Source organism: Hyla sarda, chromosome 5 (assembly GCF_029499605.1).
Source record: "Hyla sarda isolate aHylSar1 chromosome 5, aHylSar1.hap1, whole genome shotgun sequence".
NCBI classification, from domain to species: Eukaryota; Metazoa; Chordata; class Amphibia; order Anura; family Hylidae; genus Hyla; species Hyla sarda.
In genome coordinates, this window is record NC_079193.1 from 90,830,700 (window position 1) to 90,856,287 (window position 25,588).

The window sequence follows — 25,588 nt, forward strand, 5'->3', positions numbered from 1 at the left end:
ACTTTTCTCCCTCCCACACATTAGCCACCTCACCCATTGCAGCACAGCTGAGCCCCTTTGCATGTGTGCTGTTATTAAAACTACAATTACCTGCAGTCCTGTGGAGAGTGATCTCCCTCCCACCCAGTGGTTTCCAAACCTATTAAAGCTCAGACAGGCTCCCTTTTAACACCTGACTAGTAATCTAATGTCTCAGACCGCTCTGCAACCTGGGAAAAGCTGAGACAACACACATTTTGTCTGCTGCTAAAAATGAACACTGGGGCAAAGATTTCATAGGAATTGGGAGACCAGCCATCAAACACAGGTACAGACACTATATTATGAACTACACTAACTTTACAGCCCCTGTAGCACAGTCAAATAAAATAAAAATAAATAAATAAATAAATAAGTAAACAAAACAGAATCTCTCTTTAAACAAACATACCCAACCTTTTGTCCCTTGGAAGCCATATTTAATTAGGAATGAGGGCTGGTAGATACATTTAACTCAAAATGAAGAGACAGATATCCAATAACAGACAATAGATTACGAATTCATAACTACGGTTAATACATATTTTAATGTGAAGTTTGACACTTGTATTATACCGACCAAATTGGCACTTTTTATTAGGATATGATAATGTCTTTATATATATATATATATATATATATATATATATACATATATATATATATATATATTGAAAAGTCAGGACTGCCACTGCAAGCCACACATAGGGAGTTGCAAACCATATGACTTCAGAATCACTGGTTTGCGGTTATACCCCACACGCCCCCCCCCCCCCCCGGGAAAAAAACAACAACAAAAAAACAACAGCTGACTGAGGCAGCCATGGAGCTTGAGAGTCGTGCAGCTTCTTTATTCCCCATCAAGCACAGCTCTGTAAATTCGGTTGCTGCTCTACCGGGTATTACAGCTTGCAGCATCAAGATCAGCTGAATGGCATGGGGTTGCTTGGTGTTTTCAGAAAGTGCCATGTAATGTGTACAGTTATCCAATACTCTGTTTTTCATATGGTATGTTTTTGAGTCCTGAAGGTGTGTTTGCTTTAATATCAGTAAAAGCTCCTATCACTACTATGGCCCAAACCTAATGAAGGTAAATGTAGGATTTTAACGAATAACGGCTATAATAACATCTACAATGACATTGTGAAGTCCTTCCATAAAAACATCAGGATGTCCTAAGAGAGGTGTTAAAATAAGCTGTCCCCATTACCAGGCCTTTGTCTCTATACAAGGTCTGAGAGTTACAACACTAACAGACGTCTCCTTTATAACTTTACACACTATGTGATCCTCGCCAGTGAATATTTTATGTACGTAATAAAAGTGACATCCCATTGTAGTGAAGTATATGGTCCGTGAAGGAAATACACTTTAAAAATTATATGCGGACAGAAGTCTCTCATAGTTAAATATTTTCTGCCTAAACAAGTTGGAAAAAAATACACACAACACACTTAGCTTACCTTACAATGCAATAGCTGCTGCAATCGTGCCCCTTTATTGCAATAAACTTAAAACAAGATATATTAACTATTCTTATGTACCTTAAAACACTTATTTATACAGAAAAAAATAGCCATAAAGGTTTTTAGAGAACAGTAATGCAAATAAATGAACGTACAATGTGCGTGTCTACTATGCAATGGTGACATGAGCCATACCGGATCCTATCTGGACCCTACCCGCTGTGCCTGGATCGGGATGAGCCAGCATTGAAATGGTCCCCGCTGCAGGGATGGATCCCGCTGCCCCCGGCGCTGGGGTGAGTTAGCCAGAAGCTAGATGTGAGGCATCAGGTGACCAGTCAGGAGGTACAGAAGCCGCTCCATGAAAAGAGCAGGGGTGTGGGGAAAAGGGGAAGTCACGCTGCAGAAAGAAACAGTCTGTGGTAGTTACAGCGGCATGGAGCGTGGCGGCTCCCCGGACCTCCCAAGCCACGGTATCTTCCTTTCGGAGGGACAGAGTGTTAACCGGTATGGCGGCCAAATCATGTTATACATGCTGGACTAAAAGCAGCTGCAATGGCGCCCAGAATTTTTGAATATGGTCGTGCTGACACTCGCTCTAGTTAAATGCGGTGTTATATTTCTCAGGGCAGGAGCCGTGCACACTCAGGCAGAAGGGCCACCCAACAGGAGGTCTATAATAAATACATCGCCGGGGATACTAAGGTAACCAAATTGGTACAATGATGAACTGTTAATATATTTTCATAGTTTAATTGAAGAATAATTTTGCAAAGGATAAAACAACACTCAGGAGTGATACTCCCATTCCCACCCTTTTCTTTACAGATAATTTCCACACGTGCTGTAATTGAAGGACCCTTTTGTTGTCCATTTAAACAAATATATATATATATATATATATGAAGAGGACACGGAGGGGAGGGGGTACTGAAACAGCTAATAGTACAAAAATGTATGCATTTCTTAATTCACCAAAAGAAGTTATTAAAACCCTTCTACAAAAGAATATTGAAGAAAGCTCGTTGATAGCCCCTGCCAGGTCCCGAGCCAGGCCCTGGGTTATGTGAAGTAGAGAGATGCGAGAGATTTTCTATTTTCTTGGTTAAGCGGGGGGTCATGGGAAAAAGGGTAGGGGCTGCACCAGCCTTGGGAAAAATGAGGGTTGATAAAATAAATTACTTAGATTTTGTAAAGTGCACAAAATTGTTGAATGGAGAATACAATAATAACATGGAATATCAGAGGCATTAAGGAGAAGCATAAATGAGTAGCAATATTTGATAGAATCGGTAAATTTCTTCCAGACATTGTATGTTTAATTGAAACTCATTTAACAAAAAAAATCACTAGGGTAAAGAAGAGGTGGGTTTAATTTATGTTTCATTCCACAGTCTCGGAGTACTCTTCTGGGGTGTCTGTTCTCATTCATTATAAAATAAATATCCAAATTTATGAATCAGTAACAGACACAAGAGGTAGATTTGTGTTCTTGCATGCAAGATGGGAGGGTATGGGCTCTATATTGGCATTTATATACATTCCACCGCCATTCTCCATAGAAGTTCTCCAAAAACTAACCCAATTTTTAGTAGGCAAAAATTATAAGCACACACACACACACATATATATATATATAGGGACTTTAATAATGTACTAGACAAGGAATTGGATTGGCGAGGACGGAAGCAGGGATAAGGGCCTACTAGATAATATAAATGGTGTCAGGAAACGGGCTGGAAAGACATCTGGCGTAGCTTATATGCCAACAAAGAAATGTTTTCATGCTTTAATAAAACTCACAAAACAGCGTCACAAATTGATTTGATTCTGACCAACGATTAAGCAAAAAAAAAAAAAAAAAGTCAAAAAAATGAGTTATGAACCAAGATGCCCATCAGATCATGCAATGCTAGTTTGTTACATTAAGGGAAAATGCAAGGATAGTTTAGTTCGTAGTATGGTCATTAATACATATTGGCTTAAAATAAAGAGGTGATACAAGGGGTTAATGAAGAAATAACTCAATTTTGGTAAACTAACATGGGTCAACAGGGGTACACACGGTGTGGGACTCCCTAAAAGCCTTTTTAAGAGGTGTATTAATGAAAAAAATTTCAATATTTAAAAAGTTAATTAGGGAAAAAGAAAAAGGGTTGTTAGAGGAGATTAGGAGGATGGAGGGGGGATATGCCACTAATTCTTCACTTGAAAATTGGGAACAAGAAACATAAAAAAAACATTATAGTTGAAAAAACTCAGCACTCTATGTTTTTTTAAAGGTCAATGTAATTTTGTGGAAGGAGGTAGGCCAGGTAAATTTTTGTCCGGAATCATAAAAAGCCAGGAGGTCTGATAACACTACAAAAATTTACCTGGCCTACCTCCTTCCACAAAATTACACTCCCTTAGGGACTCCCAAGGCAAACTTGAAAAATGGGGAGGAACAGCTCAAAAAAACAGTTCTTGAATCTTATCAGTCATTATATAGTAGTGAAGGGAGTAGATCTGAAGAAGAAATTGAAGAATTTTTGTGGAAAATTGATCTCCCAAGGATAACGGAGGAAATGCGTACAGAGATAAATGGGCCATTCTCTGTGACAGAGTTGAAAGAAGTTTTAAAATCAATTACGGGGAATTTTGCCCCGGGTTTAGATGGGTTCGTTTTTGAGGTGTACAGGGTGTTTGAGGAATCGCTCTTGTCTTGCCTTTTAGAGGTCATAAATGAATCCTTGAGAATTGGGGAATTATCTCCTTCAATGGAAGAAGCAAAAATAATTTTAATACCTAAAAAAGGGCAAGGATAAGACCGAAGTGGATGCATATCGTCCAATATCTCTACTTAATACTGACTGTAAAGTTTTTTCTAAAATTTTTGTCAGGCGGGTTCAAAAGGTGATTAGTCAAGTGATTGGAATAGAACAGAAGGGTATTATACCAGGCCGTAATTTATATGGTAATGAGAAGATGAATGAGGGAGACCCCAGCTCTATCCTATCCCTTTGTTGCGAATAAGGCGTTTGATAGGGTGGAGTGGGGATTCTTGTTAGGTGTAGTTAAAATGATTATGAACTTTGGGGACTTGATACTGAGGTGGATAAAAACCCTCCATAAGGGCCTGAAAGCTAGAATTTGTATAAATGGTTCAATTTCGGACAGCTTTACCCTTTATAGAGGGACAAGACAGGGTTGCCCCCTGTTCCCAGCCCTTTTCTCCCTGGTTATTGAACCACTGGCTCAAATGATTAGCAATACAAATATATTTGAAGGATTTGGTATTCGTGGTGAAAGAGAGAGAATTCTACTTTATGCAGATGATGTATTGCTATTTGTAAAAAACCTGAAAGAAAAAATGAATTCCATAACTAATCTTCTAGAGGAGTTTGGTGGCTACTCTGGATACAAAATTAATTGGTCGAAATCTGCTCTTTTACCTCTGGATGAAGAAATCTCTGATTAGTATAGTATAGAATATTTAGGGATAAAAATCAAAGGGAGAGTTGAGCAATATGGGACACAAAATTTAGCTACCTTAATTAGGAAGATTAGTGACAAGATAGATGTTTCCCTCATTAAAATGGTCATCCTCCCAATGGATCTGCATTTCTTGAGATCTGCCCCATGTTGGATCAAGGATACATTTTTCAAAGATCTTGAGAAATTAATGATCTAATATGGGGTAGAAAATGGGTCTGAATCAAACAAAGGTATTAGCGGTGGGGGGAGTAAATGGGGATCAAGTAGGATACATACACTTAAATGTATCATATGTGATGTAAATTTGATGATGTAACCAATATTTGACTGTTTTGTCTTTTAAAAACAGAAAAAAGAATAAATAAAAATAAATATTGCCTCACTTAACATTATCACTGTGAAGTCATAATAAGAACGGATGCCATTTGTGGCTACAGAACATTAACAGCATTTTATGAAGAGTATCCTTTAGGTTTTCAGGCAGAAAAAAGCTGTAATGTTCTTGGAAATGTTCCCAACAGAGAACCAAATGTATATAATCACATATACTGTAGAACTGTTCAACTCGGCAGTTCTTCCCCACTGAAATCAGTGATGGAAATGCCACCAGTATAATCCACCTACACCCTGCTGAAAAAAAACCTAAACAAAGCACAATACATGTTCTGAAAGCGATTATGTATTGCTCCCGCTGATCACATTGAAACTACTGAATTATAAACATATGTAGATTAATTTAAAAATATATATTTATCTATCTATAAGGACAATCTATGTATAGGAGAGCATACTTTTTTTTTTATTTTTTTTTAAACCTTTATAAACCAACACGTCAAAATGTATTTTCCGTCTGTATATTTACTCCGAAGCCTCAGCCCTGTAAAGCTACAAAACCTAATTTACTTGGGGCCTGAGGGAATTCAGGATAAGCTTAATGTTCAAAGTATGAATGTTGGAGCAATATTGGTGCTTTAAGTGGTTTCTCATACTTTAGAGGCAATGATATTCAGCTTCTTCTTATACTGCATTATCATTATAATTACTAATATAAGCTTTAGAGTAACCAAATATGCTTATGTTTTAAACAGACTACTTTAAATGTAAAAAAAAACAAAAACAAAAAAAAACTTATATATTGCATTAAAATAAAATTCTCTTACAGTTTTTTTTTCAACTTTATACTGTATAGCGTCAAGTATTTCCAGTGACGAAAAAGGCTCATTGACAGAGCTAAGGGCTCCAATTAGTTGTAAGTCTTAAATGAGCCTTTTCTGTCCCTGTACAAACCTAAATTAAAAAAGTCATTCATATTTCCCACTGGATTCTATATGTATGGTCTTCTTTATCTTCATGAATGCAAAAAAATTTGCAGAGACTGCATGTTATGTATCGAAAGAACCAAACAGGCCCTGTGCCATTGTTATAACTCTGAGAACCTAGCTAAGATCTAAAAATTCCTAAAATGATAGGACCACATAGCTCTGTCAATGAGCCATTTTAGTCAGCTTTATAACAATTGCACAGGGCCTGTTTAGTTCTTTCAATATATAACCATGCAGTCTCGGTAGTTTTGGGGCATTCATGAAAATAGATAAGACCATACATATAGAAATCAGTGAAAAATATGAATTAATTTTTAAATTTAGATTTGTACAGGGAAATTATATTAGAGGTACACAAAGATACAGTAGACTGCTCATGCTCTTCTATGGAAGCCATATGATGGCTCTGGACAAAAGAGAGTTGAAAAAGCCATGTGCTAGAGCAATTAGGGTTGGAAATGCACTTAAAAGTTAATCCAAATGGCATGGAAATCATAGAAAATAACTTAAAATACTACAGTATGTTAGAATTTCAACTTATAGAAAAATCTGTCAGATTCTCCTTTTCTAGCAACAGTATATGCTGACACAATGTAAGAGTTTGAAATTTGTTACAGTAGTGTATCTGTAAATATCATGAGGAAAATCTTAGCTTTCCTTTAGGGTCAAGCACATGGTTGTATTACAGATCCATATGGTGTGAATCTGTACTGCAGCATCCCTTGAATTCTATTTGTCAACATTGTAAGGCTAGGTTCACACCACATTTTTGCAATACAGTTCCTGTATCAGGTTTTTGATAAAAAAAAAATAAAAAAAATGGATTCCTCAAAACTAGACTAAACTGTATCAAAACGGTGTACAAATTTTTTGCCATATACAGTTTGAAAAATTATGTTCGGTTGCATCAGTTTTTTAAGAAAAAACGTATAAGTTTTTAACTTTTCACTCCATTATGAATAAAGTTTCACTTGTTTGATTGTAATTCCAAGAAAAAAAACTGTGCTTAATATCCAAAAACTGGATGGTGAAAACCGGATGGAACCGTATGCACATACAGTTCTGTATGGTTCCCATTGACTCCCATGTAAAAAAAAAAAAAAAAAAAAAAAAAAAAAAAAACTTATTCGGTTTAATACTGTTTTTCACCCAGACCAAAAACAGTGGTAGGCCATGGTTTTCTGTCCAGAAAAAAAAAGTAAAAAAATTTATGGTTTGAAAAAAAGAGACAACCGTATACATTATGGTGCATACGGTTTTGAAAGGGAAGTCTATGGGCACGGTTTTCTGTACGGTTGCATACGTTTTTTTTTTATGAAACCGTATGCCGAAACCATATAGCAAAATCGTGGTGTGAACTCACCCTTACTCAGAAATTGTGAAGGGAAAAATGTGTCTTGTAGGGGAGGATGTGGTTCCTCCTGGATTGCTTACAGGTCTGTATCATGAACTTTTATTCCATCATACAAGGTCTGAGGAGAAGGCACTGCTCGTGATTTTGCCTTTATCGTAAGCCAAATCAGACAACATCATTATACTAGGGAATGTGTTTTAATGGGAACCTGTCATCTCTTTTATGCTGTCCCAACTGCAAGTCATTGGGGCTATTCCTGGTGGCTTCTCACCACCCACTAGCCACGACTAATAGATAACCCCATGCTTGGTTATAGCAGGGGTAGGGAACCTTTTTCTGCCATTTGGATATTTATGCGATCATTCACAGGCCATAAAAAATTATCAACCTAAACATTAGCCACCATCATTGGTCAAACATTTAACTAGCTCTCTCCAAGGTGATGGCTGAAACTGCTTCTCCTTGGTGAGGCGTGTGACATTACCTGGTATTGCTGTTTCTATATTCAACTGATTTTCAACTGCTTTGCATACAGGACCTCTCCCTGTAGGTAGTTTGTCCCCTGTATTTAGGACCCTTCCTTCTGTGGGTAGCTTTCTCCCTATATGTAAGACCCCCCTGTAAGCAGTTTGCCCCCTCTATGAAGGGCCAGCCTGGAGGTAGTTTGTCACCTATATATAGCAGCTTGCTCCTGTATAGAACCTCTCTGTAGATCACAAAAGGAAATCCTACACTTTCATTTAATTATTGCAAGTATTGCTTATTTTTTGGAGTTCTAACAAAGTATAGACGGAGAAGCTAAATGTATTTTCTCTCTCAAGTTTGAGTCATAACAACAAGGTAGATAATCATCATGTGTTCTGAATCCCTAAAATTTTGGTCCTCATGTCTAACCCGCAATCTGTTTTGATTAGTACAAGATCAATTCGTATTTCCCTACCTTCAAATCTGAAAAGGCACTTAAATAGTAGTATATGTAATAATCCCTGCAGACTAAATGGATGAAAGAAACATCTCTACTGTATATTAAGACTATCATTACCATTTTTACACCTCATTATGGAAGATGCTACCTTTTCGCAGTAGCACACAGTACCATTAAGATGTACATCCCAAATCCTTTTGCACAGAGACTTTTTTCTCAGTAGATTTCTATTGAAAGCTAAATAATTTTTTTTCTAATGCCTTATAAAATCTAACTGAATCTCGGAGAATAAGATGAAATCTTTCCAATTTAGCAGCAAGAGGCAGCTTATCAATGTGTGCATTCTATGGGAACACAAATTCACATTGCAGCTAAAATGTTAAGGTTACCAAAAAAATAGCGCTTTGCTGTTTTGTTATTCATTTGTCCAAGAACCAAAGCGAGAAGGTCAAAAAGGCCTATGTGTTTTGTTCACATTTTTTACCGCAGGGTTTGAGTCATGCCTTTGTATGGCTCCCTCCTAAAATAAACATAATTGGACTTTTGGATAACTCAGGCAAAAATCATTTGAAATCCTTTTTATTTTTCATATAGAACTGAGATACATGATTACCTCAATCACTGTTAAATAGGCATGCACTAAATTATCCTAAGCGGTACTAAGGGAACAAAAAAGCAAAGAGAACAAGAGGTGCTATTGTCCATCATGGTTCTCAGATTTTCCATATTTCCATATTTTCTGGGGAAGTAACTATTTAGCCTTGAACTACTTGGCTTAGGAGATCAAAACACTTCTCAAAATCAAGCCTCGCATTGCAGATAACCAAATGTAATTACACAGAAAATATGAACTATGTTCTTATGAAATGGAGTTAATAGCATTGACTTATTACCGCCCTCTCTACAGGGATCAAGTACAAGCATGAATGAAAAATTGCTGCAGTGCTAGGACAAAAGCAAGTAAATGCTTTGCCCAACAAAAATAACAAGCAATGACATTTTTCCCAAAAGTTCTCAATACAGAGTTCAGCTGGTCATACAACTTAAATAAGGCCTTGTCCACACTGCAGACATTTGGCAGGTGGACTTCCCCACAGTCCTACTGCCAATGGTTTCAGCAGCACATGCTGCAGGTGGAATTCTGCCTGCTGAATGTCCGCAGTGTGGCCAAGGCCATAGGTTGACCATCTTGTGTACAGTGGGCTCCTGATAAGGGTTGGCCAGTTGAAATTTAACTGCCCACTCCTTTCTTCTTTTGGGAAAATAAAGAACTGCCTATTATCTTAGCGTGGGGTCCTAAGTAAGTGTTCTATTAAATGGCCCTACATGCGGTCTAAACAAACACCAGTTTTTAAAACAGCGTCTGTTTACAAAGCCTATTACAGGGATCTAGGATTGTTATTACAGGGTTGTTTTTTTCCAAGCCTTAGGTCATCAGATGAGCCATGCCGTATTTGGAGTTGGGAAAGAATTTCCTCCTGCTATGGGGCAATTGGCCTCTGCTTCATATGGTTTTATTTGTCTTCCCCTGGATCAACACAGTAGGGTTTTATGTTGAACTTGATGGACTCTTGTCTTTTCTCCACCTAGTGAACTACAGTCATGGCCGTAAATGTTGTCACCCCTGACATTTTTCAAGAAAATGAAGTATTTCTCACAGAAAATGATTGCAGTAACACATGTTTTGCTATACACATGTTTATTCCCTTTGTGTGTATTGGAACTAAACCAAATAAAGGAGGAAAAAAAACAAATTTGACATAATGTCACACCAAACTCCAAAAATGGGCTGGACAAAATTATTGGCACTCTTTTCTTAATATTTGGTTACACACCCTTTGGAAAAAAAAACTGAAATCAGTCGCTTCCTATAACCATCAATAAGCTTCTTACACCTCTCAGACGGAATGTTGGACCACTCTTCCTTTGTAAAATGCTCTAGGTCTCTCTTATTGGACGGGAGCCTTTTCCCAACAGCAATGTTAAGATCTCTCCACAGGTGTTCAATGGGATTTAGATCTGGACACTTCAGAACTCTCCAGTGCTTTGTTGCCATCCATTTCTGGGTCCTTTTGACGTATGTTTGGGGTCATTGTCCTGCTGGAGGACCCAAGATCTCAGACGCAAACCCAGCTTTCTGACACTGGACAGGTCACGCCGCTTCCGCCTCCATGCTCTCAGGCCATTGGTCCTGTGAGTGTGCGACTCCGTCTCCTCATCCTCCACCGTGTCCTCAGCCTTAACTGCACGGACAAGTCTCAGTGCCCCTCCAGCATACCATGTGTGCAGGGCACGGCAGTGTCACGCTGTTCTTCACATGGTTTGCCTTGGTGAGCGGAGACACACAGGGGAGAAACTGCTAAAAGTAATTCATCAAGAAACGGAATCATGACTTACTCCATGAAAACTGGAAATGGGAACCATGGTGACCGACAATGGGAAGAACGTCTTGTCTGTGCTGCAACAAGGAAGCCTGAGACATGCGCCCTGCATGGCACACGTGTTCAATCTGGTTGTCAAGCAGTTCCTGAAGTGTCCCCCCCCCATCTGCAAGACATCCTAACAATGGGAAAGAAACATTGCATGCACTTCAGCCACTCGTACACCGCAAAGCACACCCTCCTCCTTGAGCTGCAGCGTCAGAACGATATCCCCCCAACATAGTGTGATTTGCGACGTTTCCACACATAATTCCACCCTCCATATTTTGGACCGACTACACAAACAGAGAAAAGCCATCACCAATTTCTTGATGATCCAAGTGAATAGGGGGACTCCCCTGTGTAATGTCAACCAGTTGCAGCTCATACGTGACCTCTGTCATTTGCTCAGGCCCTTTGAGGAAGCCACATTATTAGTCAATCGCCAGGATTACAGGATGAACAACGTCATTCCACTGCTTCATCTACTACAACATGTGTTGGAAACAATGGCTGGTCAGGGCACTGGAGATGTGGTGCCTACATCTCACGGCCACATGAGCCCTGTGGGGGCTGAACTGGAGGAGGAAGAGGGGCACAGGTTTCGCGAGATGGGTGTTTTTTCTAGTCAACTGGCAGGAGAAGAGGAGCAGGAGCAGCTAGAGGAGCTTGAGGGTTATGAGAAAGGCGAGACAGAGGACCCCGACACACAACGTGACAGTATGCAGTGGAGATTGCGGCAGGGAGTCCCTCCGAGCCACTTGCACAAGTAGCACGATGCATGCTCACTTGCTTGCGTAGTGACCGCCGATTTGTCACCATTCAGCAGCGGGATGACTTCTGGCTTTCCACCTTATTGGACCCTTGCTATTGGCACAAATGAGGGCCTTTTTTATACCCACTGAGAGGGAGGACAAACTGACCTACTACAGAGACATACTACGTAGTCAGTTGGCCGATGCCTATCTCTTACCATCGTCCATCCTCTCACAGGTCTGACTCGGGGGGGCCCTCTGCGCTCACCTTCCATTGCCATGGCTGCTGGGAAGGGGTGGGGTGGCAGAAGCAGCACCAGCTCCATCAGCAGCAGCCTGAGTCTACAGTCACTGATGAGTAGCTTTCTTCACCCGCATAGTGAACAAACTCATCAGCAGGTAGACCTGGAGCTGGACCTGAAACAGCAGGTGGAGGCATACCTTGACATGACCATGCCAACACATCTGTAAAATCCGCTGGACCTCTGGGCAGCAAAACTTGATTTGTAGCTGCAACTAGCAGAGTTTGCCCTGGAAAAGCTGTCCTGCTCCACCAGTAGTGTGCCATCAGAGCAGGTGTTTAGTGCGATGGGGGCCATAGTAACCCCAAGGAGAACTCGTCTGTCCATGAAAAATGTGGAGAGACTGACATTTGTGAAGATGAATCAGGCATGATTCGGCCAGGATTTCCACACACAAATGCCTGATGCATCAGAGTAGATTGACCATGGTGCCACACCAACACTTCACAAATATGGATAGTGCTAAACATATTTAAGGTGCTTCTAACCAGTTACAGACATTCCTCCGCATCAGACCACAAGTAAGTATTGAGCATATGCATTTCATAAAACTTTACTTTAATAATATTCTTAGGATAAAAATAAAATATACGTACCCAAATTATTTTTGAAATCAGACAAAAGGAAAGGTGTGCAAAACACCATGTGCCACCTACACCACCAAGTATTTATGTGATGCAAAGACCTCTAAAAGGTAGAAGGGAACAACGTATGGTCCATTGTAACAGGTGGGGAAAAAAACTTCCCCTGTAAGGCCCCACTCTCCCATTATTAATTCCCTTCTTCGCAAGTGTTACTCGCCCTCAAAACAGCGGCCCCACACAGGATCCTCTCCCTATTTCCCCCTACAAACACTGCCATTTCCCAGGGTTTTTAGATGGAAATAGAGAGAGTTTCCTGTGTGGGGCACCCTTTTTAGGGTGAGTAACACTTGCCAAGAAGGGAATTAATTGGGCAAGAGTAGGGCCTTACAGGGGAAGTTTTTACCCCCACCTGCTACAATGGACCATACGTTGTTCCCTTTCACCTTTTTGAGGAAAGTGTTACTCATCTTAAAAAGGGCCGCCACACACAGGAACCAATCCCTATTTTCACCTAAAAACCCTGTGAAATGGCAGTGTTTGTAGGTAGAAATAGGGAGAGGTTCCTGTGTGAAGCTGCCCTTTTTGGGGGGCGAGTAACACTTGCCAAGATGGGAATTAATAATGCGAGAGTAGGGCCTTACAGGGGAAGTCACCTCATATACCTCATACCACTGATGGCAAATATTATACACTGTCTCTCACACACCATGTGGTTACTACTAAGTAAAACAACTAATGTTTACAATTAAAAAAAATCTTAGATTTTTTAAGATATGTGTATTTGTAGGTTAAGAAGCAGCATGTCTGAAAACAGCTCCCTATATAATAATGATAAAGGCATACCACTGCAATAAACATGTCTGTCTGTCTGTCTAGCATTAATTGTGACCAGAATGTACTCTGCACAGACAGCATGTTCCCCCTGTAGGTGAATTTATAAGTTCCAATTGGACTTATGACCATGCCCAGCCCAAGCATGTGCATCAAACTACCAAATAAGATTTCTATCACTTACCCTCTTTACCAAGTCCGGTATGAGTTTCTGGTCCGCTTGTTGGTCAGACGATGTACAGGGTTCTACTTCCAAGCAATACTCTTCCACGTTCTGATCACAAGTTGAGTTTCTAAGAAGAGTAAAACAAGCTGCATAAGAAACTGATCTCAAGCAGATATTTTTAAAGATTTTCAACCAAAATGTAAACAGCAATTAGAGTTACAGCCAGAGTTATCTTATGTTTTTTACTTCGAGATATTGCCATTTTTTTAACGTTTTTGTGGATACCATTTTGTAAAAATAACAGAAAGGGCAGTCACTTTTGAATGATCTGAAAAGGGTACTCCACTATAAACATCTTATCCCCTATCCAAAGGATAGGGATTAAGATGTTTATAGCAGAGTACCCCTTTAACATTTAGTGGTACATTTTTTCTTTGTTACTGGTAGAGTACGCTAACAGAATGACACTTTTGTCATTGAGATGCTCATTCAAAAGTGAAAGCCAATATATCTGCACTTTCTTTAGTCAACTTATTAAAAATGGGCATCAGAAAAATCTCTGCTTAAAATAAACACAGTAACCAAACATACGGTTATCACCTAACCTGATGTCCTAATATTTGAAATTTTTTTAGGTATTTTGAAGTCCCCTTTAAAAATGATCTGCAGAGAAAATAAGACTCATGAAGGACTATATTTTTAAAGAAAAGTTCTTAATAGGAATTATGATTTTGTGTGTCAATTTTGTTCTGGCGTAAAATGTATCCAGTCTCCGCTTTCAGTTTGCTTCAGTTTCACTTTTCAACCTTGAATTTCTCATAATTTTCTTTATTAATCAGGCGCCATTGTTTATTTTCTTGCAGGGAACAAGGTGCATCACCAGCAATATATCAGAATAAAGAAAAGTAATTATACAGCATCAAAAAAGAAGAAAGAATTAAGTTTAGGACAAACAAAAGAACCCAACACAATGAACATCTCTAGTGGGTCTGTTTTTAATCATGGAAGATTACGCTTTTCTATAATCGCATTATTTGTCTCTGTATGGAGCATAACAGGAGACTGCAGTGCGGGTTATTTGACTGTATGTCCTGCAGAGTCTTCACATTAAATGTAAGAAAAAATTTCTATTCATTATGCTACAGGCAACTTCATACAGTGTACATTAACAAGAGACATGCTTGGGGCTCTTCCTGGGGCTCTAATAGCCACTTGGGAGAGATAAGAAAGTTAAGTAACTTAATCATAGGGATTTTGAAAGTATATAAGTATATAAACAAGATATGCAAACAGGGACAATTCAAGAACCTATTAATCAAGAAATGTAAAAAGAAAAAATTTAAGGCTAGGTTCATAGGTTCATACTGCAGAATCAGTTGACGCTAGTAATACACAGACATTCCTCATAGATGACAATATATTACATGCGGATATCGACAAATCAATAAGCAAGATCATTTTTTCATTGGTGGAATTTTAGCTTTGGAAGCTCCGCCAACTGAAATTCCATAGTGTGCACTGTGCAGTGGAATGGGAATCTGCTGCACTGAAATTTGAGTGGAACAAAATGATTATGTCTATAAAAAAAAACTTGGAACCAACTAACTCCATTGCACCCAAACCACTACAACCTAAATTTAAGAACAGGGTGAGGACTGCAGAACACCCACTGAAATTAGGAGATTATGTGTAATGCCCAATTAGTAGATTATGGGGGCTCCCAGCCCATCAATGGATGGAATAGCTGTAGACTATAAAGACTGAAATTGGAATATTACTCCCCCACTGCTTGTTACTAGAGGTGAGCGAATTTACAGTAAATTCGATTTGTCACAAACTTCTCGGCTCGGCAGTTGATAACTTATTCTGCATAAATTAGTTCAGCTTTCAGGTGCTTCGGTGGGCTGGAAAAGGTGGATACAGTCCTAGGACTGTATCCACCTTTTTCAGCCCACCGGAGCACCTGAAAGCTGAACTAATTTATGCAGGATAAGTCATCAACTGCCGAACCGAGAAGTTTGTGACGAATCGAATTTACTGTAAATTCGCTCATCTCTACTTGTTACCCTTAAAAATATAAAAACTCTTTTTACATATATGTAGTCAGCTGTTTGACTAGAAATAAAAAACAAAACAAACATACATTTCACATCTAAAAAACAATGGCTATTCACCTACCCTGATCCCTCACAACTAGTAAATAAGCGTTATTCCCCTACCCTGATCCCCCCACAAGTGGAAGCTCTGAAACTCACAGTTCCAACTTGTCACTACTGACGTGTTCTCCCTGCAAGAACTGCCCACTCATCCCTGCAAGAACTGCCCACCCAGCCAGTCACTGAATTCGTTGGGACACCACTGTGATTAGTGATGAGCTGAGCAGGCAGTTCCTGCATGGATGGTGCGTCACAGTAACCAGTAAAAAGTGGTGACGAGTGTGGGCTCGGAGCATTGAAGAGGAAGCTTCCAAGGATGGATATAGGGTAGAATCACTTTTTATGCTTATACCACTCCCAGATAGCTAGCTAGATAGCTAAAACAGCGCAGCACTCCCATAAGTCATAACAAAGGTAGTTTATTTAACTTGTGTAACGAAATGAGTTGAATAAACCATCTTTGTTTTGGACTTATGGGTTTCCATGCGGTTGTTCTTTTCAGTGGCTCTTGATCAGATCTGGAACACTGGCATCCACCTCTAGCACTGGCTAAGTAGTCCTGCATTATGGTTTTGTTTGGCATACTTTTGCCACCCTTTTAAACTAGCACATCAGAAAGAGTGGCAATTATATTCCAACAACTTTCACACATTTTAGCACATATAACATTTAGCTAACATTTACCTATTTTTCTGAAAGAGGACAACAGGAAATATAGCCACACTGGTTATTATCTCAATAACCCAAAAAACAAAAAACAAAAAAACAATGAAGCTGCACTTCCTTACCAAAGAATAGATGCAACTACAAACAGAAAAAACCAATCTGTCTAGGTTACAAAAACTCTCTTTAAAATGTATATGCCTGAGACTAGAGTGTAGACTGAACAGTTGAATAGTTATGTCATCCATTTATACTGTAGCTTTGATGCCAGTTGATGATAGCAAGACTGACCATGACTAGTTATGCAAAATGGGTCATGTGGGGTTTACAGTATTGGGGTCTTTGCCGAGTAGAACTGATGTTTACTCCTGGCATGTCTAAAGTAATATTACCATTACAAAAATCTTGTAATAGTGAAAGGGCTGGATCAATTACTACTCTCACATGTCCCCAGAGTTCCTCTTACAATAATTACATTAACATTTCCATAATCAATCTAACCTTCAGATCCCATAGGAGGTGGCCCCTGTGAGAAACTGGAAGCGATAATTATGTTGCCTTCTCAATGTGTTATTTTTACATCCAAGCGAAGCAATGATGAAATACCAGGTATAAAAGTCATGTTGTTGATGGCGGTATAACTCCGCTAATTTATTCTGCCAATCGTAACCATTTTCACCTGCTCTGGCTAATCGCTGTGTAAACACTTAACACTGCCAAGTCCAAATATTGAGAGGATCAATTATAAAATAAAGAATTCTACTGCCACAAGGTCACTGTACAAAATATGGAAATAAAATAGTTTTGAACATTATTTGATAATTTTACATACATAATACTAAATGGCAAATTTTCTCAATATGGTGGAAGCTACATGAAAGATTGCATTGCTGCACTGCTACATCGCAACTTATAATAATGAATTTTGTCAATTTGGACAACCACAATCACTATCATTAGTTGCAACATCAAGATTTTATACTGCATGGCCAAAAGTCCCTGTAAAGTCCTAGTCAGCAAAGCAGACACGGTAGAAACTAGCAACTCAGCACCACAATTTAGCCATCTATACTATATCTAAATGATATTGGTTATCTCTACTCATATAGACATGCAGTAACCAGTGGATTGGACAGCAAAATACTGGGCACTGTATGTAACACTTCATTATCAGGGGGAGGATTTACTATATAATACTAAGTAGGGTCAAAACACTTCAGCTGTAGTTCAGTTAGTGTAGTGAGCTCACCATCTTTACTTAGGATATGTTTACACTGTGGTGTTTTTACTTTGCAAATGGTTTCAAGAAAGCACAGCAAGATTTTAAAAGGGAAACTGACTGCAGCATCACATGCACTTACCTTAATATACATATAATAGTGCAGGTGAGCCTGTTTATAATGCATTTTACCAGAAGATAATCTGTTCAGCTGTTCCTGAGCAATCTGTACATTTTGTTATATGCATAATCTTTTTCTGAGCAATGGAGGAGGTCTCCTCATTTTTGAGCAATGCTTTTACCTGCCTCATCTTGCCCGATATCACCTCCAACTTCATAAATATGCATCTCAGCTTCACTCTTACGTCTACATCACATGAGAGTCATTGCCCTCGTGACCGCACTGTTTGCAGTGCAGAGCGCATGCACAACATAGTCGCTACATCTGATAGTGGACATCTTGGATTTAGTAAGTACAGCCTGTGACTTTCTTATCCATCAGAAAAACCAACTATGCAGCGGGTCTGATTACGGGCGATCACAGGGCGGGCGGCGTGTGACGTCACGCTCGGCCCCTCAAAGCAAGCCTACGGGAGGGGGCGTGATAGCTGTCACGCCCCCTCCCATTGGCTTGCATTGAGGGGCGGAGCGTGACGTCACACGGGGGTGCAGGCGTGACGTCACACGCCGCCAGCCCTGTGATCGCCCGTAATAAGACCCGGAGTGAACACGCTCCGGGGGCTGATTGCAAACGGGGTGCCGCGTGCAAGATCACGTGGGTCCCCAGCGGCGTGACTCCCGCGGTCAGGCTCTTATCCCCTATACTTTGGATAGGGGATGAGATGTCTAAGCGCCGGAGTACCCCTTTAAATCAACTGGTGCAAGAAAGTTAAACAGATCTGTAAATCACTTCTATTTAAAAGTCTTAACCCTTCTAGTACATATCAGCTGCTGTATACTCCAGATATACTACAGAGAAATTTGTGAAGTTCTTTCCAGCCTGAAAACAGTGCTCTCTGCTGACACCTCTGTCTATGTCAGGAACTGTCCAGAGCAGGATAGGTTTGCTATGAGGATTTGCTTGTACTGTGGACAGTTCCTGACATGGACAGAGGTGTCAGCATAGATCACTGTGGTCAGACAGAAAAGAAATTCACAAATTTCTCTGTTTTATACAGCAGCTAATAAGTACTGGAAGGATTAGGATTTTTTTTTATTAGAAGTAATTTACAAATCTGTAACTTTCTGACACTAGTTAGTTTGAAAACATTTGTTTTCTACTTGGTTCAACCGGAGTTCCCCTTTAATAGGAAAGTTAAAATGCCATAATAAATCCGTAATAAAATGTTTTGTTGAAGATTCATCAAGAAAGCCAAGATTTACTATTCCCATCCGACAGTGAAGAGTTGGCTCTTGTAACACAATTGTGGCAACACTTTTTAAAGAAGAAACCAAAACCACCCCACGAATTGCATTTTTAATCTAAAAAAGTGGGCACGTCCATGGATTTTTTTCAAAACCCTACAGACTTATTGTTGAAACCTACACAAAAAGAAAGTTGTTTATTTTCTCCATAAATCTTAAAGTAGTCAGACAAACCAACAGAATTATGTAGCTTTTTTTGCTTTAGAATCTTTTGCTGTTATAACTCTATTTCTTGTTTATAGGTCCTTTTTTTATTCCAAAAAGAAAATTTTAAATTCTACCAAAAACATATCATCATATTAATTGAGTATTAGTTTGTTTAAGCCAGACTGGAACACAATGAACCACATTTTATCTGTATGCCACCATTTTCTTGAGACATATGCAAAAATAGTAAATCAGGTTAAAAAGCTCAGTTTCCCAAAGTCTAAAATATAGGGTTAAAAAACATACAACAATAAAAATCTAAGCCATTGGCCCAAGGTTTACTATTGATGTAGATCTGTTCCCAATGTGAATTTGTTTCAATGGATTTACTTTGGCGTACATGTTGGGACAATTCAAATTCACACCAAAATCCACACACCTTAGGTTTTCCACCAAAAAATCCAGGAAAATGGAAAATCCACGGCACATTTGAAACCCAGCATTCTTCCCTTAATGTAATCACCAAAAATGGAATGACACAAAGACTCCAATGGAAAGTACTATTCTTTGGCGAATCAATAGGATAACCTGACATTGCAAGGTAAAGTGGCAAAATACGTACTAAACGTAAAAAATTACTTAGTAGAGTTTTACCAAGGACTTGGTAAAGTACCATGCCAATGAACTCAACATACAATACTGATCACAAATACATGGGCACATCAAGGGGAATCTGCGCACGTCACTTCTTAAATTTTTTTGCAGAATTGTATCTGCTAACCACACTTTGTGGTGTGCAAGTACACAACAAGGAAATGACACAGCCAGTGCAGCCAACACAAAAATAGCACTAAATGATATAATAATTTCAGGTCAATGTACAATAAAAATCAAAACACACTGCGCTACAATTTAGCAGGTCCTTACCTGTGGATAGATTCTCATCTTATCTCACTAGTATTGTATAGACAAAACAGACAAGGAATCTGCTGACATTTGTCGTGTAAGCTCTTAGGTGGACGTACCATACAATACTCTGGGAACCACCATGGAGACCATATATGACCATGCACATCAAATACCAATTGTTCCTATACTTCGCTCATAATTCCCTACTACTAAGATGGATGAGTCTCTAGATGGTTGACGTAATGTAGTTCTACCAGTTTATGTGTGCTAACATACTTATAGCAAATTTAAGTTAAATTACTACATATAACCACCTAAACCGCCCCACCACCCGCCCGGCAAGGAATACAGATTGTATGTTTACATAAAACATTTGCATCCTTCTAAGAAATTCGTCCACATTTATTTTGCACTTGCTTTTTTACTTTAATATTGTAATGAGGCAGCTGTCCCATCTAACCCAGAGCACAGACGGACAAAAATAAATAAATAAAATAATAATAATTTGGATGGCGATTTTGGATGGTCTTCTGGTGGATCTCCAATAACTATGAGCAATCATGAATCTTTAGATGTGTCAATAAAAAAATTATCTATGCAGAATAAATAACCAAGTACCTTGGGATAGCAGAATGGGCAAAACATAAAAACAAAGCTTGTAAAATACACAACAAAGTATAGCGTTCACATTTCCAGGCTTTTATGTCGACATGCCCCTGGCACAATTAATTAGCTGGGAAGCTGACAGCCGCACGGTTTTATCTTGTGAGGAGGATTATTGGGTTTGAAAGGTGTAAGATATTATAAGGAAAGCTCTAAATAATGAACTTGCATAACACCGCAGAGTAATCATTACAAGCACCGACAATGGTCCAAAAATCTGTTTTATTTCTTTGTTTTTACAAACTGTAATGGTTTTAGCTAATAACTGTGGCCCGGTTAATGCACAGTGTGATCTGCATTAGTTATCCCCCTCTACAACTGGTTTATGTTCAAGGACAAAAGTGAATTGAGGACATTTAGATGATAATTTAAAGTGAAACTCTATAGTTTTGAACTAATAAAGTAAGTTAGGGTCATTAAACATAGCAGGATCATAAATGACTTTACTTTCTACACTCAAATGCAAGTTTCCAGAGTGTTCTGTACACTGTATTGTGCAAAATTTGGAAGAGTTGTGAAAAAGTTCTGGTGTAAGCATTGACAAAATTCCTCCCGCAGTGTCAATAAGATAGAGGGTAAAGTGCATAAGCCCAACCCTCTAATAGTGACCACTCTTCAATTTGCAGGCAACCTGTAATAAAGCAAGAGACCCGAAATTCTGTATTCACATGATTGGGGCATACAGGAGAATTTAAAAACCAGCTGCTGCCGTATGCCCACCAGACCTGCACCGTACCCCATTTATTTAAAAGGGTACTCCACCGCACACACATCTTATCCTCCATCCAAAGGGGAAAAAGATGTTAGAATGCGGTGGTCCCGCTGCTATCTCCGAGCAGTCACCCCTGTCATTCAGGTCACGGAGCAAACTCTGCTCCGTGCCACATTATTGGCGATGCAGGCCACCACGCCCCCTCCATTCAAGTCTATGCGAGGTGGTGTGACTCTGTATTGAATGGAGGGGGCGTGGCGTGACGTCACGAACGCGGAAGTTGCAAGCTTCCATGTTCCGGATGCCACAGCTGCCGGCATGGAGATTGCGGGGGTCCCCAGCAGCAGGACCCCAGCGATTTAGCATTTTATCCCCTATCCTTTGGATAGGGAATATGAAGTGTGCAGCGGAGTACCCCTTTAAATAAGCCTGAAAGACTCCACTAATGACTCCATTCGGCTAATTTCTGGACTGTATCCATTATGTTGCCAGACTGAAACTGCAACAGACCACAGTTTTAGTCCGGCAACAAGAACAGAAACGATCCAAAAATGAGCTGACCAGAGTAGCTAGCTGACTCTGCCCAGCTCACTGAAATGAATCGGGTACAGCGCAGGTGCGGTGGGGATACAGCAGCCGGTTTACAAATTATCACACCAAACCCGGCTACCAAATGCTTCAATTGTGATTGTAGCCTAACAACTTTCTTAGAGGGTACCTATCATTATTTAGTATTATATTATAATACTTATATGTATCCTTCTTCCTAATACTAAAGTCCTTCATGCCTTTATTTTTATTCTACCATCTTTTATCACCCTGATATCCTCCTATTTCTTCTGCTCACTCTTATTGAGCTCCACATAGCCGGAAGTGTTCCATGGCAGGCAAAGGTCCTTCCAAGGAATACTTTCGTCCTCCCTCATGTATTCGGTGCTTAGACACGGGAGCGTACATTGATGAGGCAAGCCAATCGTGAGCTTCTCAATCCCTTTCTCTCTGCTTTTCACTGCAGAGATGAGGGAGATCAAAGTGGACCTGCCGTGCACAGCACTCACTCTCGCCTGCTTGACTGACAGGCAAAGGGGGCGAAGCCCTGAGTAGAGCCGCAGTCCCGCCTCTGTTTCTTGACTTTTGGCTTTGCGAGACTGCTGCAGGAGATAACCCTGCAGTGCTGGGGGAGACACTTGTCCGAAGGAGGACCCCTGGTGGAAGAGGTTTCAGGATTAAACACAAACCTTCAAAATTTTATAGTTAAATAAATTAATTATTTTATGTACATAGACTGAACTATTATATATAAAAAGTTGTTCATAACGATAGGTACCATTTAAAGGGAATCTGTCAGCTGTATTTGCTTCTAAGAGCTGCAAATGCCATTGGATAGCTGTAAGGGCTTTTCAGTTGCTGGTGGAGTTTGCCAGACCTATAAAATTGTTAGAATTCCCAGCCAAGTGTCAAGGAGGCGGTGCAAAGTTGCTCAAAAGTGTCACATCCTAGCACATTTACTCACTTACCCTCACCTCCTAGGGCCTCCTTAATTGTAAGCAGAGCCCTGTATGTCAGTCAGAGAAGGGCAAGGTGGCGAGGGTGAGCGAGGAGGCATGCCAGGTTATAGCACTTGAGCAGTTTGGCCCCCACTTCTTGAAACTTATATGACAAATAAAATGTTTTTTTTTAGTTTGGCAACCACCGGGAGCTCTAGAAAAAAGCTTTTATACCCTAACTGCTATCCCATCGGTGTCTGCAGTTCTTGGAAGCAAATATAGCCGACAGATTTCCTTTAAAGATTTTACTATCCTACTTACATGAAATGGCACGGGGGTAATGAAATTGCATGGGGGGGGGTGAAACAAACACACTGAGAGCGGGCAGTAATGGTCAGAAATCCAGTGGGAGTGGGATTTAACAGTCCTTTTGTATTTTTTTTTTATTCATGTTTTTATGAAATTGTATTAACCCAATAAAGATTGTATTTTCTGTATTTTTGGGGTGTATTGTTGACTTGGCCCAGCAACTTATTAAGTCTTGGTTGCCTTCATTGATCAGTGTTAAATACTATGCTATATGATTTGCTTTGATTTTACATGGCAATTTGTGATATTATGTATTTTCTGCTCGAAAAAACAGATACATTAGTAGCAGTTTAACTCAGTTCAAGGTGAGATCTCCAGTTTAGCACAGAACCACAAGTTAACCTAACCCATTATGTTTAGTCTGAGAACCTTTAAGATGCAATATTGGTACAGTATTCTAAAATCCCAGAGTAAAATGATAAATCTAGATTTATATAAGATAAGTATTTTGTCTATGTAAGTACTCGGAGACAGCAGATGCCTAATGTCATCTTGTTTTATACAGTAATAGGGACCACAGAATGATTCTATTTTGATGATCTAAAGATGATCAGCCACTCTGCACACATTATTATAAAAATCTATGTTAATATGAGAACTGAAAGCACAAGACGGTCTGATGGCAAGGCTGATTCATTACATTGCTGTAATAAGGCACGACTTTAATGAGTCATTTGCCACCAATATTGCATTGGAAAATGACCTGTTATTTCTGCACACCCTGTCTGTAAGAACGGATCCCATTTGTCTATTGCTCCTAAATAGACCCTGTGGAATACAAACTACTTTGCTGATGCATTGTATCTCGGAGACAAGCAATACCCAGGAGGCAAAAAAAATAAAATAAGAAATAGATAAACAGAAATAAAACTGCAAGCTGAGAGAATCCATACATAATACTTAAAAACAGCTGGGAATGATAAAACTTTGAAGAGATGAATTTGGAAGACAACTGGGAAATTTCAGTCAATGACAGGAGGAATATATAAAACAACCTAACCAGGGTTTGCGTGACCCTCCATCAACAACACCTGTTTACTTCCCGGACTTCTTACTATATTTCTGGGCATCAGTAAAAGTCCTTTCAGTTTATAAAACTTGCATTATTTCTACACCCAACTCAATGGCTCTATCTAAAAATATTTTTATGTGCTTGTATGAGGCATTAAAGTTATAATTTTGTAATGCCAACACCTTTCAGATAGGAGTCACTGCAGTCTAGGGCTGCAACGATTATCAATTTTTATCGATTATATTGATCAATGTAAATCGTTGACGACGATTCCCATTATGAATTAATCAATTGTTCGGGGGTGTGACCTTGGACATCTGAGGGCGTGGTCTAGTAACATAGTATACCTAATATTGTTACTACTTTTCCTGTCTTTTCCTCAGTCTGCCCCTAAATGCCCCCCTCCATCTCTTACCTTCCCTTAACTCTGGGTGCCTTATTGAAGATGCTGCTGGCCTGCAACACCTGGGGCCTACCTCTAGAACTGAGACCGCGGCCCGGGGTGCAGTCCGGAAGCACACAGCCTCCTTGTCCTTGGCGCCTCAGGTCACAAGAAGCCTATGGTCCTGACATCCTGGGAGCCCCCCTGTCCAGCCATATATTCCTGGTGCAGGGAGGACAGCCATCCCTATGTTCTGCGAACTGCTCCTAGGTTAACCCTTCAGGTGCTATCCACTCTTTCCCCCCCCCCCCTTTTTTTAACTCTTCATTTGCGGTCCCTTCGCTCTTACCCTCAGATAATCCTTCATGTCTATATTCACGCACATAACTAATGCATAAAGAGGAAGGAATTACATTTTCTCAAGTGCCCCAGGCCTTCAGTATCCTGTAATACTGAAGACCTATCTAAAATCAGTGGGTGTTAGACTCCTGGCACCCCAACCATATAGCTTATTAAAAAGGCCACAGCCTACTAAGCCCAGCTCCGTGCATGTAACTGAGGCTATATTGTAGTGCATCCCATTCACCAGACACAACTGCCTTGTACACAGTACATTTGGTAATGGCAGTACCATGTATTGCAGCTCATCCTATTCAAGTGAATGGGACATGCTGCAATACCAGGTACAGCAGGTATCAAATATTTAGGGCTGTGTCTGGTAAGCAATGAAGAAGCTGCAGTGCTCGCATGAGTAGGACAGCCCATTCAGTTAGCTGTAGAATAGGAGTCAGATCTGGTCAGATTGATGGTTGACACTAAAAATA

At 39.7% G+C, this 25,588-nt stretch overlaps 1 protein-coding gene across 3 annotated transcripts in view; it reads right to left on the reverse strand.

The window, feature by feature from the left end:
- Positions 1 to 25,588, reverse strand: part of RFTN1 (raftlin, lipid raft linker 1) — a 413,706-nt gene that overhangs the window by 161,678 nt on the left and 226,440 nt on the right. For all 3 annotated transcript variants that reach the window (XM_056519923.1, XM_056519922.1, XM_056519924.1), the window contains one exon: positions 13,639 to 13,747. In XM_056519923.1, the coding sequence (XP_056375898.1) occupies positions 13,639 to 13,747 (109 nt within the window). The remainder of the gene's footprint in view (positions 1 to 13,638; positions 13,748 to 25,588) is intronic.